Genomic DNA, 16,669 nt, shown 5'->3' on the forward strand with positions numbered 1-16,669 from the left:
TGTGAGAAACACCCTGGGCGGACAAGAGAACAATGAACCCAAGATCCAGTCCCACCTGCCCACCTCCAGCCACCCCCTACCCCACCCCCACCAAGATGCAGCAGACCGGGTATCCCCCAGGGTCAGTTGCCCCCCAGCAGTGTAGCCAGCCAGCACTCCTAGTCCATGGAGCAACGTCACAGGGTGCAGCAAATGGCAGATGGGGCCACTTAGATGGCCCCCTCCGCCACACCCTGCATGACGTGCTCGCTCCCCAAAGCCCTGCGGTTGTGTGTGTGCATGAAAGAGCGGAGGAGGCGAGGGATCTGGGGTTGTAGGACTGGAGGGAAGCGAACCTCCCTCCAGAGGTAGTTTCTTGAAAATCTACAAAAATGGAGTTATCTGTTTTTGCAAATGAACTCTTCATATGTATATTTAGTAATTAAATTCTTTTACAAAAATAAAAAATGTAAAAATAGAACATTTTTTTATGTCTCGCATCATGTCTGGAGGGAATTTGTGACCAGCTTACGTCCACAGGGCCCCAACTTTGGCTATGTGACGAGGATGGCTGAGGCCGAAGATGTGAGCAGTCTGGACTCGTTTGGTAATCTGGAGGTCAGCCCTCCCGTCACTGTGAACGGAAAAAAATACCCCCTCGGCAGAATCATCATTGGAGTGGCCTTCCCTACGTGAGTTTGTAACAGATTCACAGATGACCTTCTGACTATGAAAAATTCATGTACGAGCAGCTCTTCGTATGATTAATATATCCAGCTCCGTGTTGGAGAAGCGGCAAAGTAAAAAAGTGCAAGTCATGGAGGATTTGTGCCTGCTCACATCTCTTTCTTTATTTAAGGGCAACTAAAGGGCGAAACATGACGAAAGTTGTTCAAGACTTCTTGTTTGCCCAGAAAGTTCAGGAGCCTGTTGCCTTGTTTTCTGACTGGCTGTGTGTCGGACATGTGGATGAATTCATGACTTTTGTTCCTGCACCTGACAGAAAGGTAAATATCCCCTGAGAAACAACTCAAAACCCACTGAGGTGAAATACAACATAATTAGCTGTTAGTCGTTGATACTGACATGCTGTTGTGTGCATCGTGGGACTGTGTAAGCTTTCAGGAAATGCGGACGCCAGTGTAATCTTTGTCTCTTGTGTGCCTGGTCACAGGGCTTCCGACTGCTGCTGGCAAGCCCAGACGCAGGCTACAAACTGTTCAGAGGCTTACAGAACAATGGACACGGACAGGCCAAACTGTTTGACGGTAGGCCTGTTCTTAGCACAGTTATCTGTGTAAAAATCTGGAAAAGAAATAAAAAAATAAATAAATTCTTATGCTTCCAACCAGGTTTGAAAGATGAAGAACAAATAACAGTGGATGAGATACTTAATGATGAAAGTCTCCAAGGTCAAAATAACTATGTGCAGGTGAGTGTTATCGGAAGGTCCTGGAAGAAAAGATGAAAGTTTAGTCTTTGAAAATCCAAACATTGCAGTTCAAGTCAGCCACACACATGTTTCACACTCATGTCTATGTTTTGGATATCTCATTTCAACTATAGGTATTAATATGCTGCTGTAACAGCCTTCACTCAGTGGTAAAGCTTTCCACCGGAATTAGCAATCTGGCTCCAGAAATTTACTCCCATTCACCCACAACAGCACTAGTGAGGTGTTGGAATATGAGTAAGGCCAGGGAGGATATTTCATCAGAACTAAGGAGTAAATCATGACTACCAGCCACAAGCTGTTTTTCCATTTCCTCGAAACATTTCAGCTGGCACTGTGCCCCTCAGGCAGCAGTGTTCTTCCGGCATCCAGCCAAACTGTGATTTATCAGAAAGCTAGGTAGTAAAGAATGATTCATCGCCTAAGACAATATATTTCCACTGCTCTAGAATTTCCTTGCAGCGTGCTTTACACCTCCCCAGCTGACATTTGGCATCACTGATCTTGGTCCTGTGCGCCCCCAGTTGGCCACTTGTTTTCAAGGTCCTGATTCGCAGCTCTTGTGCTGCTTCCTGAGGCAGCTTCCTCTCTCTCACTACCAATTTCCAGTGAGTGCAGGTAAATGACCCCAGAGCGAAAATCAAAGCGGAAATTGTGCATGACCAAAGAACACTGTGGTAAATTTTGGATGTTTTCAGCACATTAGTTTGAAGAAATGTGTGTATTTCACATGGCATGTTGTCCAGTATGTGGAGTGCATAAAGTGCACTTTACTGCTGCTTCCCAGAGCTGCATCGACTGGAACAGGGACGTACTGAAGAGAGAGCTGGGCCTGGACGATGACGACATCATTGACCTGCCAATCCTCTTCAAGTTGCTACAGGAGAGTGACAGCGACGAGGTCAGAGCAGTAGCTTACTACCCTGACATGGTAAGTTCAGAAACATTACCTACCTTTTATGATATTTCAATCTTTATTTAAAATTTAGGATGCATTAAAGCTTTAATCAGTTGTCAAAAACATGTAGGTGAGATGTAAGTAAGTCTAGACGCTGCTGGCACTGACGTGTCACATCTGTTTCCAGGTGAACATGATTGTCTTGGGGAAAAACCTCGGCATCCCGAAGCCCTTTGGCCCCAGGGTGAATGGACGCTGCGCCCTGGAAGCTGAGATGTGCTCCCTGATGGAGGGCCTGGGCCTCCGGTGCACGTTCATCGACAACTTTGCCTCATACCACAAACTGCTGGGAGAGGTACACTGTGGCTCCAACGTCCGGAGGGAAATGTTTGACTTCAAGTGGTGGAACCTGGAGATGTGAACGAAAACTCAGCAGGAGACAGATTAAAGTTGTGGTCCTTAAGATATCGGTTAACTAAGTGACATACTTTTCTCATTAACAAAAGTTAGGTGACAAGTCCTCTGCCTTTTATGTGAGTGCTTCAAAGTAAAAGCTGCCTCCTATTTCCGCGACTGAACATTGTGGGCGCGTTCCAATACTTGTGCTATCATGCTACATAGTGTGTTTCAATACATAGTACGTCAAATGTAGTATGTTTGGAATACCTGGATTTTCTACTACATTGTTGACATTTTGCTGTATGCAAGCCAACATGCTTCCTTGGTGCAGCTGAAGATACATCAGTGTCACGGGTGAGCATTAACAAACTTGAGCCACCAAGAGCACACAAACAGGCGACAGATCACTTTACACAACAGACGGCCACAGGTATGCGAGCAAGACGGTCAAAGCTTAAGGCGTAACATTAGGACCAAGTGGTATGTCCCAGTTGCAACAGTATGAACTTTGTAAGGGCAGCTGGAGTACATACTGAAAGTAAAAAGACTCTCAGCCTGTGTTTGTGAACATCAGTAGGAAGGCATCACTTTGTATAAGCACCATCCTGATTTAGCTCTGACCCGGTGAAAATAGAGTGCATAGTGATCAATAAGAGTAGATTGCATGCATGCTTAATTTCCCGTGAATCCTTGGTGTCTGTGAAGCAAATTTACTTCCAGATAAGGAATAGTGGCCACTAACACTGAAAACGAAGAAGCAGTAACTGAGATGGCTGTTGGGTAAAACTGGCAAAATGGTACAAAAATTAGACTGAATTTAACGCAGATTTTAGGGATTGTAACTTGTAACAGAAAGGTGGAGATGTAGCTTTCATTTAGTGGTTTCTTTTACAAAACAATTGTACGCAATAGTTTTTGTCAAAGCCTTATGTTATTTCTTTCGCCAATATCATGAAATGTTTAATTTTCTCATCAGTAGTCTTGGAATAAGTGCCTCTGTGTCACCCTGAAACACTACAGTAACAATCAAAAATGACCCCAGGGCTCGATCTACTGTATGCATCTTCCTCTTTATTAAACATTTTTGTTGGCTTCATTTACAAAAAAAAGATGTAAAGCAATATTTACAAACGAGTCTTTTGAACAAGGGCTTAAGCAAACTCTTGACAAGAACAGAAATACAATCATTTGAATCGAGCACATAGAAGATTCGCTCCCCATGTCGTCGTGGTTTGTCGGCCACTGGCATACAGTGCAAGCACAGATAGATGAACGGCACCACATAGTGATGTGCGATAATAATACAGAGCCACAAGAGGGCGGACTTTACCTACTCAAGCATTTCCAAAGTCCAGAGGAAAATGATGTCAAATCATCCTTTTTTGAGAAGTCAATTTAAAAGGCCATAACACACGCGTTAAAATTTCTCTCAGTGCTATTCTATACAATTTGTACGCAGAGAGATTTGTAGCTTGGATATAGGGTGTTTTTCATTTGGTCCAGTGTCTTCAACTTTTTGTACTTTCACAAGCTGTAAATGCTGTCAATAATTCACTACCGACAATAAATGTCTGCTTCAGTCATATCAGTGAAATAAATCGTCCCCATGTGTCAGTCCTTTCCTTCATCACAAACTGAAAACAGAAAAAAGCTTCTGTGTTCAGTAAACATGAGCTGTTTCTCACTCAGGTTTACAATGATCAGGAATCAACACAGAATCCCCAATAACCAGAGCAGATATGTACAAATAAATCCATTTCTGCCCAGTTTTACATTCAAGCCATCCGGCAACTTTAAATATGACCCTCCTTTCAATGCAGCTCACGTGACACAATCGTAAAGGCAACTTCAAGACGAGTCACAGTGTAATTCATTTTCAGCAACGACTCCCGATTCCTCAGAAAAAAAAAGGGTCAACATGTCCTGGAATAACTCTGAAAATGTAGTGCTTAGGTCACGTACATATATTACACTTTACAAATAAAGTAGGAAAAAGGTGACATTTGGCTCTCTATCAGCAAGGTGCACTGCATCTGGAGATGTCGGCTGGTTTTCAATAAAAACACAAATCACAGGGACAACACTTCTATGTCAAGCATGGCACCAGTGTACAGAGGAGGGGAAGTGGGGAGGGGGGGACCATGCACAGTATACACCCGTACACAGACATCAACAAGTGGGGCAACAAAGAGCATTTGGAGACATAAGTCTAAACAGCAGTACCTTTAAATGTGAGGATGCATGTTGCTGGTTGGGGCACTACAGTGACTCTGCTTATTACTAAAATTGTATCAATGAAGTCGACGTTTCTGTTAAAATAGGTCACAGTTTTTACTGCAGCACAAATTTCTGGTGGTGTGGAAATTTTCATAGCCGCCAACAACAGCATCATGAATGTAACCTCGATCAAAACATGACAATTTTTGGTGAAGTTGTTGTAAAACACAAATATTCACTGCAGAATAAGAAGAAAAGAAGAGCAGATCATCAATAAAACACAAAACATGGCCATGACTGACAAAACAGCCACACACACACGCACGCACACACACACACACACACACACACACACACACACACCTGGTACATCAAAGTGAAACCCATGTACAATATCACAGTGGGATGTGAATTTGACATAAAAGAAAAACATTTTACTTCATAGTGCAACTCTTCACAAGCTAAGCAAACACCAGTTGTTTGATCTGCCTCGGTTTCACCCAACACTCTTTCAGTGACAAGATTAAAAGCCCCGTTGGAGTCCTGATCTTTCAAAGAGGATACACAGCACATGAGTTTTTTTTACAGTAAGAGTCGGGTTTTAGAACTTACTGGCCTGAAGAATGAGCGGGCGGGTGGACTGTCCGAAGGTGATGGCCAGAAGAGATGCTGCATGTTTGCGGAAGCCTCTTTTTTTTTCCCTTTGCCTTGAGCACTCAAGGAGGTTTCCACAAGGAGATGGAATGAGGGCAGTAGGTTGGTACATGTCCATGGAGCCAGGTGTCTGTCGTGACAGGTAGCAGATCCATGCCGAACATACAAAGGAAGATCTGTCAGTCTCTTGATCTGGCTTCTAACGGTGCTCCTTTTCTGCATCAGTGGTGGAGTTCACATGCCCCTGGCTTGTTTTTTGGCAAAAGATGCCTCTTACGGGAATGCTGACACGATAGAGGAAGACAGAGGAGACATACATAAAGGAGAAACCGATGAATGCGGCAATAAAATGTGAGAAGAAAATAGAAAATATACAATATAATACAGTCAGTAAGTATATTTTGTCAACATTATGTCTCACCTGAAAATATCCGTTGGTGTAGTGATCAGAGAGTGGCTAACAGTTCTGCATACAGACATGGAGAGATGATAGCATAGTTATTATCACACAACAACAGAAGACCTACAACATACGAGGTGTGTCAGAAAAGTTCCAGGGCTGGTGTCACAAAAGATATATTTCAAACCCAAAGGACAAAAATTAAATGAAACCAAAATACACATGGCCATGCTGGAGAAACCTCCCTGCTCACCCCACCTGGCTCCGTGTCATTTTTTTCCTCTTTCCCAAGCTCAAGGGGGTCATCAAGGGAATCCGTTTTGAAGATGTGGACAACATCAAGATGGCTGTGACGACGGAGCTGTGTTAGACTCCAGGGGGATTAGTTAGAAGAGGAAAACTCGTAGTTTGTAGTTTGGATTTGGAATATATTTTTTGTGACACCAGTCCTGAAACTTTTAATATAACATCAGAATAAGGTTGCAACTATTGATCATTTTGCATTCAACAATCTGTTCTAGCCATGCTGGTGTTGCGGCTCTATATGGGGATCTTAGTCTGTTGCGATGACAGTTTTTAGAGACATTCTCACTATGATGAAATCTTCTGACTTTCTTATTGTCATGATTTCTTGATATCTCGCAATTTGGCCAAAGTTTCACTTATCCTGTGAAATATCTAAACATCTACTGTATGGATAAGCACAATACTTTGCTCAGACATTCTTCTTTCCCAGAAGATGTATCCTCAGTGGCTTCAGTGGTCTTCTGATTGTTACTCTATGCAACATAATCAGTATTTGTGGTTTGCAGTGCAACTATTGGATGGATTGCCATGAAATGTTGCATTCTTGACCCTTTTGCATAATGTAGGGCTGCTTTGGTGATCCCGCAACTATTCATCTAAAGCTATCAACATTTAAATGGTCAATTCATCCGATACTTTGGCTACGACTGAATATGAGAAACACTAATGACATTTCTATCAGCCTCAGCTGTTCCTTGTGCACTTATCAGGGCTGAACAATTAATTGAATTCAAACATCACAAAGTGCAATTAGCAAAACATGAAGGCTGCAATTTAGGAAATACATTATGCAGCAGATCTGACCCAGGGTTTAAACTGTTGTGTCAGTGGTTTTACAAATTCATGCCATCCTCTTCAGGTGACAGTCACATCTTGGATGGTATTTCTTCATGGTGCTTTGAATCTTTAAGATGAATTAAAGCTTGACTTTAAAAAATGTTGTTACAAAACAAATCATATCTGCAATATCTGATTGTTCAGCCCTAGTGCTGTGGTTAGCATGCTGAGCTAAACTGAGGCGGTGAACATAGTACAGATGATTCATGCATGTAACAACAAAATGTTTATCACAACTGATATGAACCAGAAAGTTAACATGCTGACGTTAGCATCTAGCATGAATAGGCATTAGCACCACTGCATTCTTAGTCCTACTGATGCATTGCTCATTCTATAGAATATCAAAAAATAATAAAAACGTCTTGTAAAAATTTCCAGGAACATTTTTATGTTTGGGGGCTGCAAGATGGCTTGGTGGTTAGCACAGTTGCCTCGCAGCAAGAAGGTCACCGGTTCGCGTCCCGGGATCTTTCTGCGTGGAGTTTGCATGTTCTCCCCATGCAGCGTGGGTTCTCTCCGGGTTCTCGGGCTTCCTCCCACACAGTCCAAAAACACATTGAGGTTAATTGGTGATTCTAAATTGTCCGTAGGTGTGAATGTGAGTGTGCTTGGTTGTCTGTCCCTGTGATAGACTGGCGACTGTCCAGGGTGTCCCCTGCCTTCGCCCTGAATCAGCTGGCATAGGTTCCAGCCCCCCCACGACCCTAGTGAGGATTAAGCGGTTTATAGATAATGGATGGATTTTTATGTTTGGGTTTGAAGTTGTCAGTGTATGATCTTTCAACTCAAGGAATGACTTAAACAATTACTCAGAGGAAACATTCATTTTTTACTGACTTTGTGAAACCATTTGTGGTGTCATTTAATGACTTATGCCAAGCAGTTTGTCTCACCGATGAGAACTTGTGCTCCTGCTGGGGGCACTCTGTCTTGGGCCGGCTGTCTGTCCCTTTGGGCTCCGATGTCTTCACTCCATCTGGTTGGTGTTGGAGACGAGGAGCTGCTGGGAGGAAGGGGACAGATGTGTGGCTGTCATGGTTAATAAACTCAAGCATATAATGCTGCCAGCTGTTCTAGCAGAAAAAGGAAAATACTAGCATGCAAATGATTAATGTTTCACAGACAAAACCATTAGTGACAGGAAAAAAAACGACGTGCTGCACAGGAGAAGTGTGGGAGTCGCAGATAAGTCTGAAGTGCTATACATTTTAGGCGGAGTTAACTTTTCTTCACTGAAATAGAGTTTGCTAAGTTACGCAGACTGTGCCTTCGGTTGTTGGCAGTGAACTCCGCTGGTGCAGCTGAGGTGAAGTTCATCATTCAAGGTTGCTCCAATATTAATTGCTCAGGAAGCAGAGAGTGTTATTCTTACATCTGCCCCATCTAGATTTTCCCCAGATAGTGTGGATATCTGAAACAGTCAACCTTTTGGTAAGTTGCCTGCCTCTCACACCTTCAGGCTCTCACTGGCCCAGTAATATGAGGCCTTTTTTCCTAAACTCACCTGGAAAACTTCCTTGGCTGGTACTGCACGCACTGTCCTCCACCCCAGAGCTATAGACAAATGAGTCTTTTTTGATTGGCGTAATACAAGACACACTTTCCTGCAAGAAGAGTAAAGGAAGTGTGAAATATTTCCACTTTTACCAACCAGCGTATGAAAAGACAGACAGATTGTATAATCATAACAGTTCTGTTTCATTCATCAATTTGCATTTGACTTTGTGTTTTTTTTTTTTGCCTCTTTTTAGATGAAAATGGTGGAAGTGAAAGAAATGGATAAACACATTAATATGTATAGCTGTGAAATACATTTTGAGACCTGTCATTACTGGGATGTGGTGAATCCATCAAACCTTCTCTTGTCCTTTGTTTCAGCTGTTTCGGTAACAGCAAACGACGATAAAAAAAACAAAGCGCTTACATTTCCCACTCAGTAAAAGTGAGGGAAATGCTAATGGAACCACAAATATATCAGCAGCGTTGAAAAGCTGCTTGCTTGTTTTGGTTTTTGGGGAAGTGACATTCATGTATGCACCTTCATAATGTGTTATCGCTCAGCCCGACTCCACTCACCAATCCGGTGTCATACTCCTCCTCAGCTTCGTGCTCTTCCACAACGCTGGCGAAGCTGCTGGCATTGGATGAGGAGCGGGAAAGGTCCTGAGCCTCTGGGATGGATGGTGCTCTGCAACACATTGCCAAACTACACACCTGGGTCACTCTGGCCACATAGTCGCATGTGTTTCCTTTGTTTATTTAGGCAGCACAATCAAAGGTTTTTGTATTTAATACTTATTGTAATGTGCCAGTTTCATTTTTCAGAGCCCTTTTTCTTGTTCTCTAAGGCGGCACATTGACAGTGGTGCTTTTGTATTGCAATGTAAAATCGATAATGTTAATTTTGTGGATTGTTGCATTAAATTGGCTGGAGAGGCTCCGAACTATGACTGCAGTCATCCATACAAGAGAGCCACTGTTCCAATTTGCACAAATGCTTCTCATCCCCACCCACGCAAAAGATTGATCACCACAAATACCCCGTCAATGTGTGTGAATGAAATATAGTAAGCAATCAAATAACGAACTAAATAATTGTCACCTGTTCTTAGTGGCAGGAAACTCCGGAGAACTGTGATTGGAGGAGTTGTCTGATTTGTTTTCCTGCGACATATAGCTGGGGTCCGGTATCTTCTGGGTGCTAGGTGACACCTCTCGGCTTCAGGGCAGAGATAGAGATCATGGACTCAAAAAACTGCTTTAATTTGGTATGAGTTTAACAAACTATGTAATTCATGCATTCTTATTATCTAAATCTGTGTTTTTAAGACAGTTAGCCAGTTGTTGACAGTTTGTGCTCATCAAAATGACACACTAATCAACACCTGCACATAAAATGCAGCCTTGGTCAATGTTGCTACAGCGTGGAATCTAAGTGAACTCTAATTTCCCAAAGCACAACAAATAAAAAGGCAGCATTGGTAAGCCCTGCTCTTAATCTAAGCCATCCAACAAGGATTTTGCGTCATGCATAATGAGTCTTCTAATTGCTAAATTCCTCATTTTTATGTCCTTGCTTCCATCTGTTGCCACACTATTTTCTCTCCACTACCCACTCCCCGCTGATCGGCTCTGCTCTACCCTCTCACCTCCTCTCTTGGACCTCCTGGATGTTCTCGATCCCAATGGCACTACTGCGACGGGAGCTGAAGGGCCCAGACTTTTTCCTGGTTGGGCTTTTCCCTGGAATAATTAATGACTGACAGTAGGTAGGAAGAGGAAAGTAAGAACCACACTGTGGGAGAGTATAACAGTCACATCAAACATTATTTACAGTACATGGTCCAGGAAGCTACTGAGGTGAATGGTGTCTACATGTATGAATATGCTGCAAAGGAATTCTCATGGAGGAATGAACTGATGATTATATAGTAATAATAATGTAATGACACATTTGGCAAGATGTTTTACAAAACTGTGATACACTGGACCTTAGGTAAGAGTCCATTTCATAAATTATAATATTTTGCCTGTTGTTTTAAGGGGGTACCAATACTGTATATTCCAAAATATGTAGTAGACACACTTCTCATTTAAGATGTAGTAGGTTTAACCCTATTCAGGACTTTCATGTTGCCATACGTAGAAGGCATAGACTGCAAAAAAGATGGACGTAGCAAGCGGCCCTGAAAAATGAAGCCAACCCGGAAGTGTCAAAAACCTACGTCTGCCAGCTGCTGGCTCCAAAAAGCCCTGGCTCCCATAGACTTGAATTGGAAAAGAAGTGATCACAAATCACGAAATACCACATTCCTACAGCTCAGGATTTTTTTCTTATTAGTTTTTATAGTCAAATTCAGAGATCAGGTGGCCAATCTGAAAATAAATCAATGCTGAATTTTTAAAAATCGTCAAAATTTTGCGGGGCAAGGGGCGTGGCTGGCTTGACTGACAGTTGGCAGTGACGATGCAGACGAAGCGAGCAGAAGGCGGTAAATGTGGGCGGGCAGAGAGGGCCTGCCTCTCAATCCGTCTGACCAATCGCTGCTTCTATGGTTCCGCCCCTACCCTGACGATTTATGCGTCACTGGCTCCAAAAATCCAAGATGTCAACCAGGAAGTAGCAAAACCTTGGCTTCATTTTCTCAGTGCAGAAACCAACGGGTGTCGTCACGGTAGCTACGTCCATCTTTTATACAGTCTATGGTAGAAGGTCTTTTGGGGTCCATTGGACCCCAAGAAAGAATATGTGCAAAATATTTGTTGGTATTCATTATAGACTTTTATACTATGTTAAATACATTTTCTCATAAGTTGACATATTTTTGGTTCCAAATGCATGACAAATGTCCCTCTTTTTACATTTAGAAAAAGAAACTTAAAAAAACAGTACCTGTCACCTAAACCAAATGGCCTGGGGTCCAAAAGGTTAATTAAGGTGTGACTGAATACAAAAACATAACTGGGAGTATGTTTACAATTTAATTTCAGATTTTCCTTTTCTCTTACAGTTTTAAGGAAAAAAGTAAAATCACATAAATGAATGTATGCATGAAGCCCTGGGATTTGGTATTTTAAAGTGCAAAACACGACTGAAAAAAATCCAAAACATTCATCTGTAATTCAATCAACTATTTGTTAGTCATATTTATATTGCAGTAAAAATGTATATGAAGGTAAGTAAGCTATAAGATCTCTCAGTCCATGATGGATAATTCCCTATCAGCCATAATACAGAAATGCATGAGGGTTTGGCTGTATGAATGAATGAAATGATAATAAAAACTAGAACTAAACAAGTTTTGGTATTACACCTACAAATCTGAAAACCTCTCATAGCCACTGGAACTAAAACACATTTTAAACTAAAACGACTAGAAATTGCATACTTACATTATGTAAAGATAATGGCAAAGCAAAGAAAAAAAAATAAACAAGAAGGGAGAATATACATGAACCTCTTCTATTGTTCCTATCCCTATGGCACTGCCTCGACGTCCATATTTACTGGGACTTTTCCCTGGGACAAGCAATGACTGAGCCACACAAGACAGGGCAGGGGAAGCACAGAGAGAGAGAGAGAGAGAGAGAGAGGGAGAGAGAGAGAGAGACAGAGAGAGAGAGAGAGACAGAGAGAGAGAGAGAGAGGGGGTATGATAGATTAAAACAGCAAGAAGGGGAAGGAAAAGAAAAGAACACATCATAAGATATCATGCGCACAGCACAAAGAATTTAAACAGCAAGGTGCAAAACAGCTTAAAAAGGAGCTCACGGCAGGACTTAGCGGAGAAGACATGATATTGAGGATACAGTGAAAGTTTTATCGAGCAAAAGCAGGCTGGGGTCCAACATAGGAGGGCACAGCAGGTGATAGAGTGTCACCATGGTAGCAGGCATGCCGGCAGTTTTTGCCCTGAAGGATACACGTCTGTTTAGTGATGCATTCAGAAGAAGAAAAAGGGCAAGGAGAGCATACACAATCCAAAGGAGTAGCTTTTAGAAAACTTGGTCCTTTCAGAAATGGGGTGAATTCAGTTTCAATTTAAAATATTGCTCGCAACAAAATTCCAAAGACTGCAATAAATTCCAAAGAGGCTGAAAGATAATTAACCCTATCTTTGAAAGGGACACAAACAGGACAGAGAACTCCTTGCGTTTGCGGCTTTTGCCATGCATGTTCGTCAGCCACACATGCACGAGGCTGTGTAAAGAGGTTAGAGCATTTACAGGAGGAAACGGTCATGACAGAGCACAGCAAGGAGGGAGGGAGTCTGGGTAGTCATACAGCTGCTAGTCTAGGCTCACTTCAACACTCGGGATAGAGACTAGACTGGGGCTCACAAACGATCAATCATCCTGTATTGATAGGGAAATCATTGGATTCATTCCACAATGGACATTCTTTTTTCATCATCACCCTAGAAGTCTGCCACTCTTTTTGAAAGATGAGAAATAATGACATGCTGAGAATGAGTTTTACTGATAATTTTCCAAACAAACAAAAAAAAAAACCCAACACACAACAACAAAAAAGTCATTAGCAGGAACACTATGAGCCGTAAATGGAAAAAGGCAATCAGTGAAAGCTGCTTTAGTACAAAGCAAGAGTGACTTTAAAATGTCAGGAATGAAAGGGAGTGTTTAGTGTTAACATACTGATGAAAGTAAAGTGCTACAAGGTGCCAACAGGACTCATTTGCTAAAGTGCTGTTTACGATAGCAGTTAAAGGAGTTTGTTGTGTGTGTTTATCAACTGTGAAGCGCATAGACTACATCCTGAATGGAAGTGTTAGGTAGGCATGTGTGAACCAAAATGGGCTACTTACAATCCCTGGGGTTTTGGGGCTCTCTGCGGGATTGTGGGTAAAGCTGCCACTGTGACTAGTGGAGACTGTGTGTGACTTCTTGTTACTGAGGCCCATGGCGTCCATAGACTGGCTTCTGCTGCGGATGACCCGCTACAGAGAGAAACGAGGAGATACTGTCAGTGGATCCACTTCGATTTTATGTGGAAACGGAACACACTGACCAATATTCCAAGGCATTACATACCGCAAATAAATGTGAATCTAGACTCAAATCAAATCCAAAGTAGGTTATATATATTCTTATTCACATATACTTTTGTGATTGCATATAGTATAATTTATGTTTTATTTTGGTAGAAATAGCCATATTCCATACAGTGACTGTCAGGTCTATCCATTGTGATGTGCTAATATGCAGATATTGTAGAATAAATGCAATGAAACTGAGGGAATAGATGCATTTACATCATGTGTATTTATTTGTGTGTGCACTTTATATGAATGTGTGTAAATGTGCTAATGGTTTGTATGCAGGGTGAATTTTGAACACTGAGGGGCAGTGCAGGTCAACGGGCAGGAGGAAGACGCTGTTGGAAAGACTTCCAGGTTCACTGAAGGTCAAAGAGCGCATTGGCTTTGCACATCTCCTCCTATCTAATCGTCATTTAACACGTGTGAGTGTGGAGCCAGGTTTTGTGTCATGAGACACAACATGAGCAAGGACGACGACGACAATGGCAGAAAGTAAGAGAGACAGCAGGATAGTAGAATCTACACAGAGGCAGAGAGAGTAAATGAGAGTGGCAAATCATTGCAGCAGTAATTTGTGAAGGTGTGAAAGTGAAGCAAGTTGGCTCTTGATAGAGAGAAAGAAAACAGGATCCCTTTTATGCAAGAGCATATTTATGCAGAGGTAGTTTATGATGGTATGGAAGAAAGATGGATCTTAAAAAACAGCAGAGTCAGAGAGACTGAGAGCAAGGTGGTTGTTTTTCTCTGAAACTGCAGAGAAATACAGAAAAGATGGCCAAGAACTCGCGATCAACACAGAGGGAAGAGAAAAACTGCAAAGGAATGCTGCCCATGGGGAGACGTGCAAACTGCATCATCAGTTCCCTAATGAGGGGTCATTAAATTGTTCATCAGGCACACACCATCACAGTTCCTACTGCTGTGCTTCAGCCATACCGGCTGAGCTCTGCTCCAACACCCTAATGGTCATTGATGGAGCACTCTCAGTCAGAGCAAAGTGCCTTTCATACACAACAGGACACTCCACCGTCTCAAAGCCGCACCATCATGTGAAAACACATCGAGTTCAGCAGTCGCAGCCAAGTGAGGAAAGCAAATGCCACAGGACTGGTCCTTTGAGATACTGCAAATTTTCTATGCTTTGTTTTCTCATGTGTGAATACCCAGAATCCCAGCCAAGAGACAGGGGAGGCGGAAGAAAAAGCATCCTAAAAGTTCTCCACTCATCACCATTCCCTCTCATGCATGTGGAGTTGCAAATTACTAGTGCACCTCATCGAGTGAGGAATGATGCTGTACCTTAAAGGACTCGAAGAAGCCTCCTCCTCCTCCTCCGCCCCCGTTCTCCAGCTTATCTTCGTCTCCCCCCAGACCCATCATGGACTGGCTGTTGATGTGCAGCTCCTCATACAGCGTTTCCAACAGAGCTGAACGTGTGCGCTCCTGACAACAACAACAGCCAGTTTGCATATTTACTCAAATTTATTCTGAAATCTAAAACTTAAATGTATTTATTTTTTCAAATTAAGGGATATAGAGAAAAATACTAAAAATCAAATCAGCACGATAAACTGGAGCTTATACATGTTGTTGCTGTTGTCTGAGAAAGGTGAGAGGACAATAAATCTACAGTAAGTCGTTGTTTTCTATAAAGAGCACAGCAAGTTGGATATAGACCTATGCACACACACACACACACACACACACACACACACACGCTTTTATGGCACATGCGTCAAAGTGCTGCTCACCTCCAGCTTGGCAAACTTCTCAGCCTTGTAGCAGGCATACTCTGCATTGATGAGCTTGGTGAAGAGGAACTCATGGAAATCGGGGCCCTGAGAACGGCAAACACAGACAAGGTAAGGCAGAGTGAGTGAAGGTTTGTGACGTCTGCATGTAAAGGGGGAACTGACTTCATGTATCTGTGTGGCTGCTGACCTTTTTGAAGATGGCAGGGTCTGGTAGAGCAGGTCCAAAGAAAGGTACATCATCCCTTGCTGTCACTGACACCTGGAAGAGAAGGCAGGTAAACAATGAGAAAATGGTAAAAAGTCTAAATCATGAAAGAAACTGAAATGGCTTTGTGTTTTACAGTGTTCTCATCCTTGGAAACCAACCTTGTAGGTGACGTTGTCCGTACACGCGTTCTCCACCTGCACCACCACATACGCGTGCAGGAAGTTGGATTGAATCATGTCTGGTACAAAGGGCGTGTTCTCCTCCTGGAACACGATGGCTACGATGTCGTTGCCTATGTGCCTCTTCCTCTGCAGCTGGAAGACAAACATAAACAAAACTAACAACAGGGGAAACATCTCAAATAACCACCTCGTGTATTAGGAAACACAGGCCTGTCACAGAATCACTTCCAGAACTGAAAGACTGACTGAAAAAATAAATATATTCCCAGCAGAGGGGTGGGCACGACTTAAGAGTATAGTCTCTTCTCTGAGATGCGTGACAAATCAGTTTTACTAACAGCCAAAAACATTAAATCCTTACATTTTGTAGCTCTGGTGCCACTGATTTAAAACAGAGGAAATCTACATTTGTATTATTTATTGCAAACAAATGAAATAAATACACAAAACAGTGCAACTGCAAGGTATATGATAAGGTAAGATAATCCTTTATTAACCCCACAGTGGGGAACTTTGCAGCAAAGGGGATCGTGCTGTATAGTTGACTCCTTTCGAATGCAGAAAATCATACTGCACTAAGTTATTCTATATAGAGAAAACGATTCCATCATGAGTAGAATACACAGCATTTATGAATGTATAAACTATGTATTATACATAAGTCCACTTTACAGATTTTTCAGTGTAGCTATGACTATTTTTGAATGATTTACTTTAAGTGCTGGTGTTATGGAAATGAATGAATCTGAATCTCAGTGGAGGCGCTGCAAAGCCAAACAAAAAAAATGGTTTATGACTCTACAGATGGCTGCCTGTGAT

The 16,669-nt window shown here is 42.3% G+C and overlaps 2 protein-coding genes across 10 annotated transcripts in view; one reads left to right on the forward strand and one right to left on the reverse strand.

The window, feature by feature from the left end:
• The window catches only part of padi2 (peptidyl arginine deiminase, type II), a 13,394-nt gene extending 9,071 nt beyond the window's left edge, over positions 1-4,323 (forward strand). The window contains exons 11-17 of one of the 2 annotated variants that reach the window (XR_520102.1): positions 520-671; positions 839-986; positions 1,154-1,247; positions 1,332-1,411; positions 2,220-2,363; positions 2,518-3,555; positions 3,609-4,323. Coding sequence is in view for 1 of the 2 variants with exons in the window: in XM_008279502.1 (XP_008277724.1) it covers positions 520-671; positions 839-986; positions 1,154-1,247; positions 1,332-1,411; positions 2,220-2,363; positions 2,518-2,751 (852 nt within the window). In the remaining variant the exon portion in view is untranslated. Of the gene's footprint in view, positions 1-519; positions 672-838; positions 987-1,153; positions 1,248-1,331; positions 1,412-2,219; positions 2,364-2,517 lie in introns of both variants that reach the window. The other variant, XM_008279502.1, reaches the window with a different exon arrangement.
• Positions 3,781-16,669, reverse strand: part of rap1gapb (RAP1 GTPase activating protein b) — a 26,649-nt gene continuing 13,760 nt past the window's right edge. For 3 of the 8 annotated variants that reach the window (XM_008279458.1, XM_008279434.1, XM_008279481.1), the window contains 13 exons: positions 15,827-15,982; positions 15,648-15,719; positions 15,458-15,544; positions 15,006-15,149; positions 13,473-13,604; positions 12,105-12,182; positions 10,296-10,405; positions 9,749-9,865; positions 9,223-9,352; positions 8,651-8,750; positions 8,040-8,149; positions 6,022-6,066; positions 3,781-5,884 (listed from right to left, as the gene is read on the reverse strand). In XM_008279458.1, coding sequence (XP_008277680.1) covers positions 6,058-6,066; positions 8,040-8,149; positions 8,651-8,750; positions 9,223-9,352; positions 9,749-9,865; positions 10,296-10,405; positions 12,105-12,182; positions 13,473-13,604; positions 15,006-15,149; positions 15,458-15,544; positions 15,648-15,719; positions 15,827-15,982 — 1,245 coding nt within the window. In that variant the 3' untranslated portion in view covers positions 3,781-5,884; positions 6,022-6,057. Of the gene's footprint in view, positions 5,885-6,021; positions 6,067-8,039; positions 8,150-8,609; positions 8,751-9,222; positions 9,353-9,748; positions 9,866-10,295; positions 10,406-12,104; positions 12,183-13,472; positions 13,605-15,005; positions 15,150-15,457; positions 15,545-15,647; positions 15,720-15,826; positions 15,983-16,669 lie in introns of those variants that run through there. The other 5 variants (XM_008279452.1, XM_008279443.1, XM_008279472.1 and 2 more) reach the window with 5 other exon arrangements.

Source organism: Stegastes partitus, unplaced genomic scaffold, assembly GCF_000690725.1.
Source record: "Stegastes partitus isolate 25-593 unplaced genomic scaffold, Stegastes_partitus-1.0.2 Scaffold5, whole genome shotgun sequence".
NCBI lineage: Eukaryota > Metazoa > Chordata > Actinopteri > Pomacentridae > Stegastes > Stegastes partitus.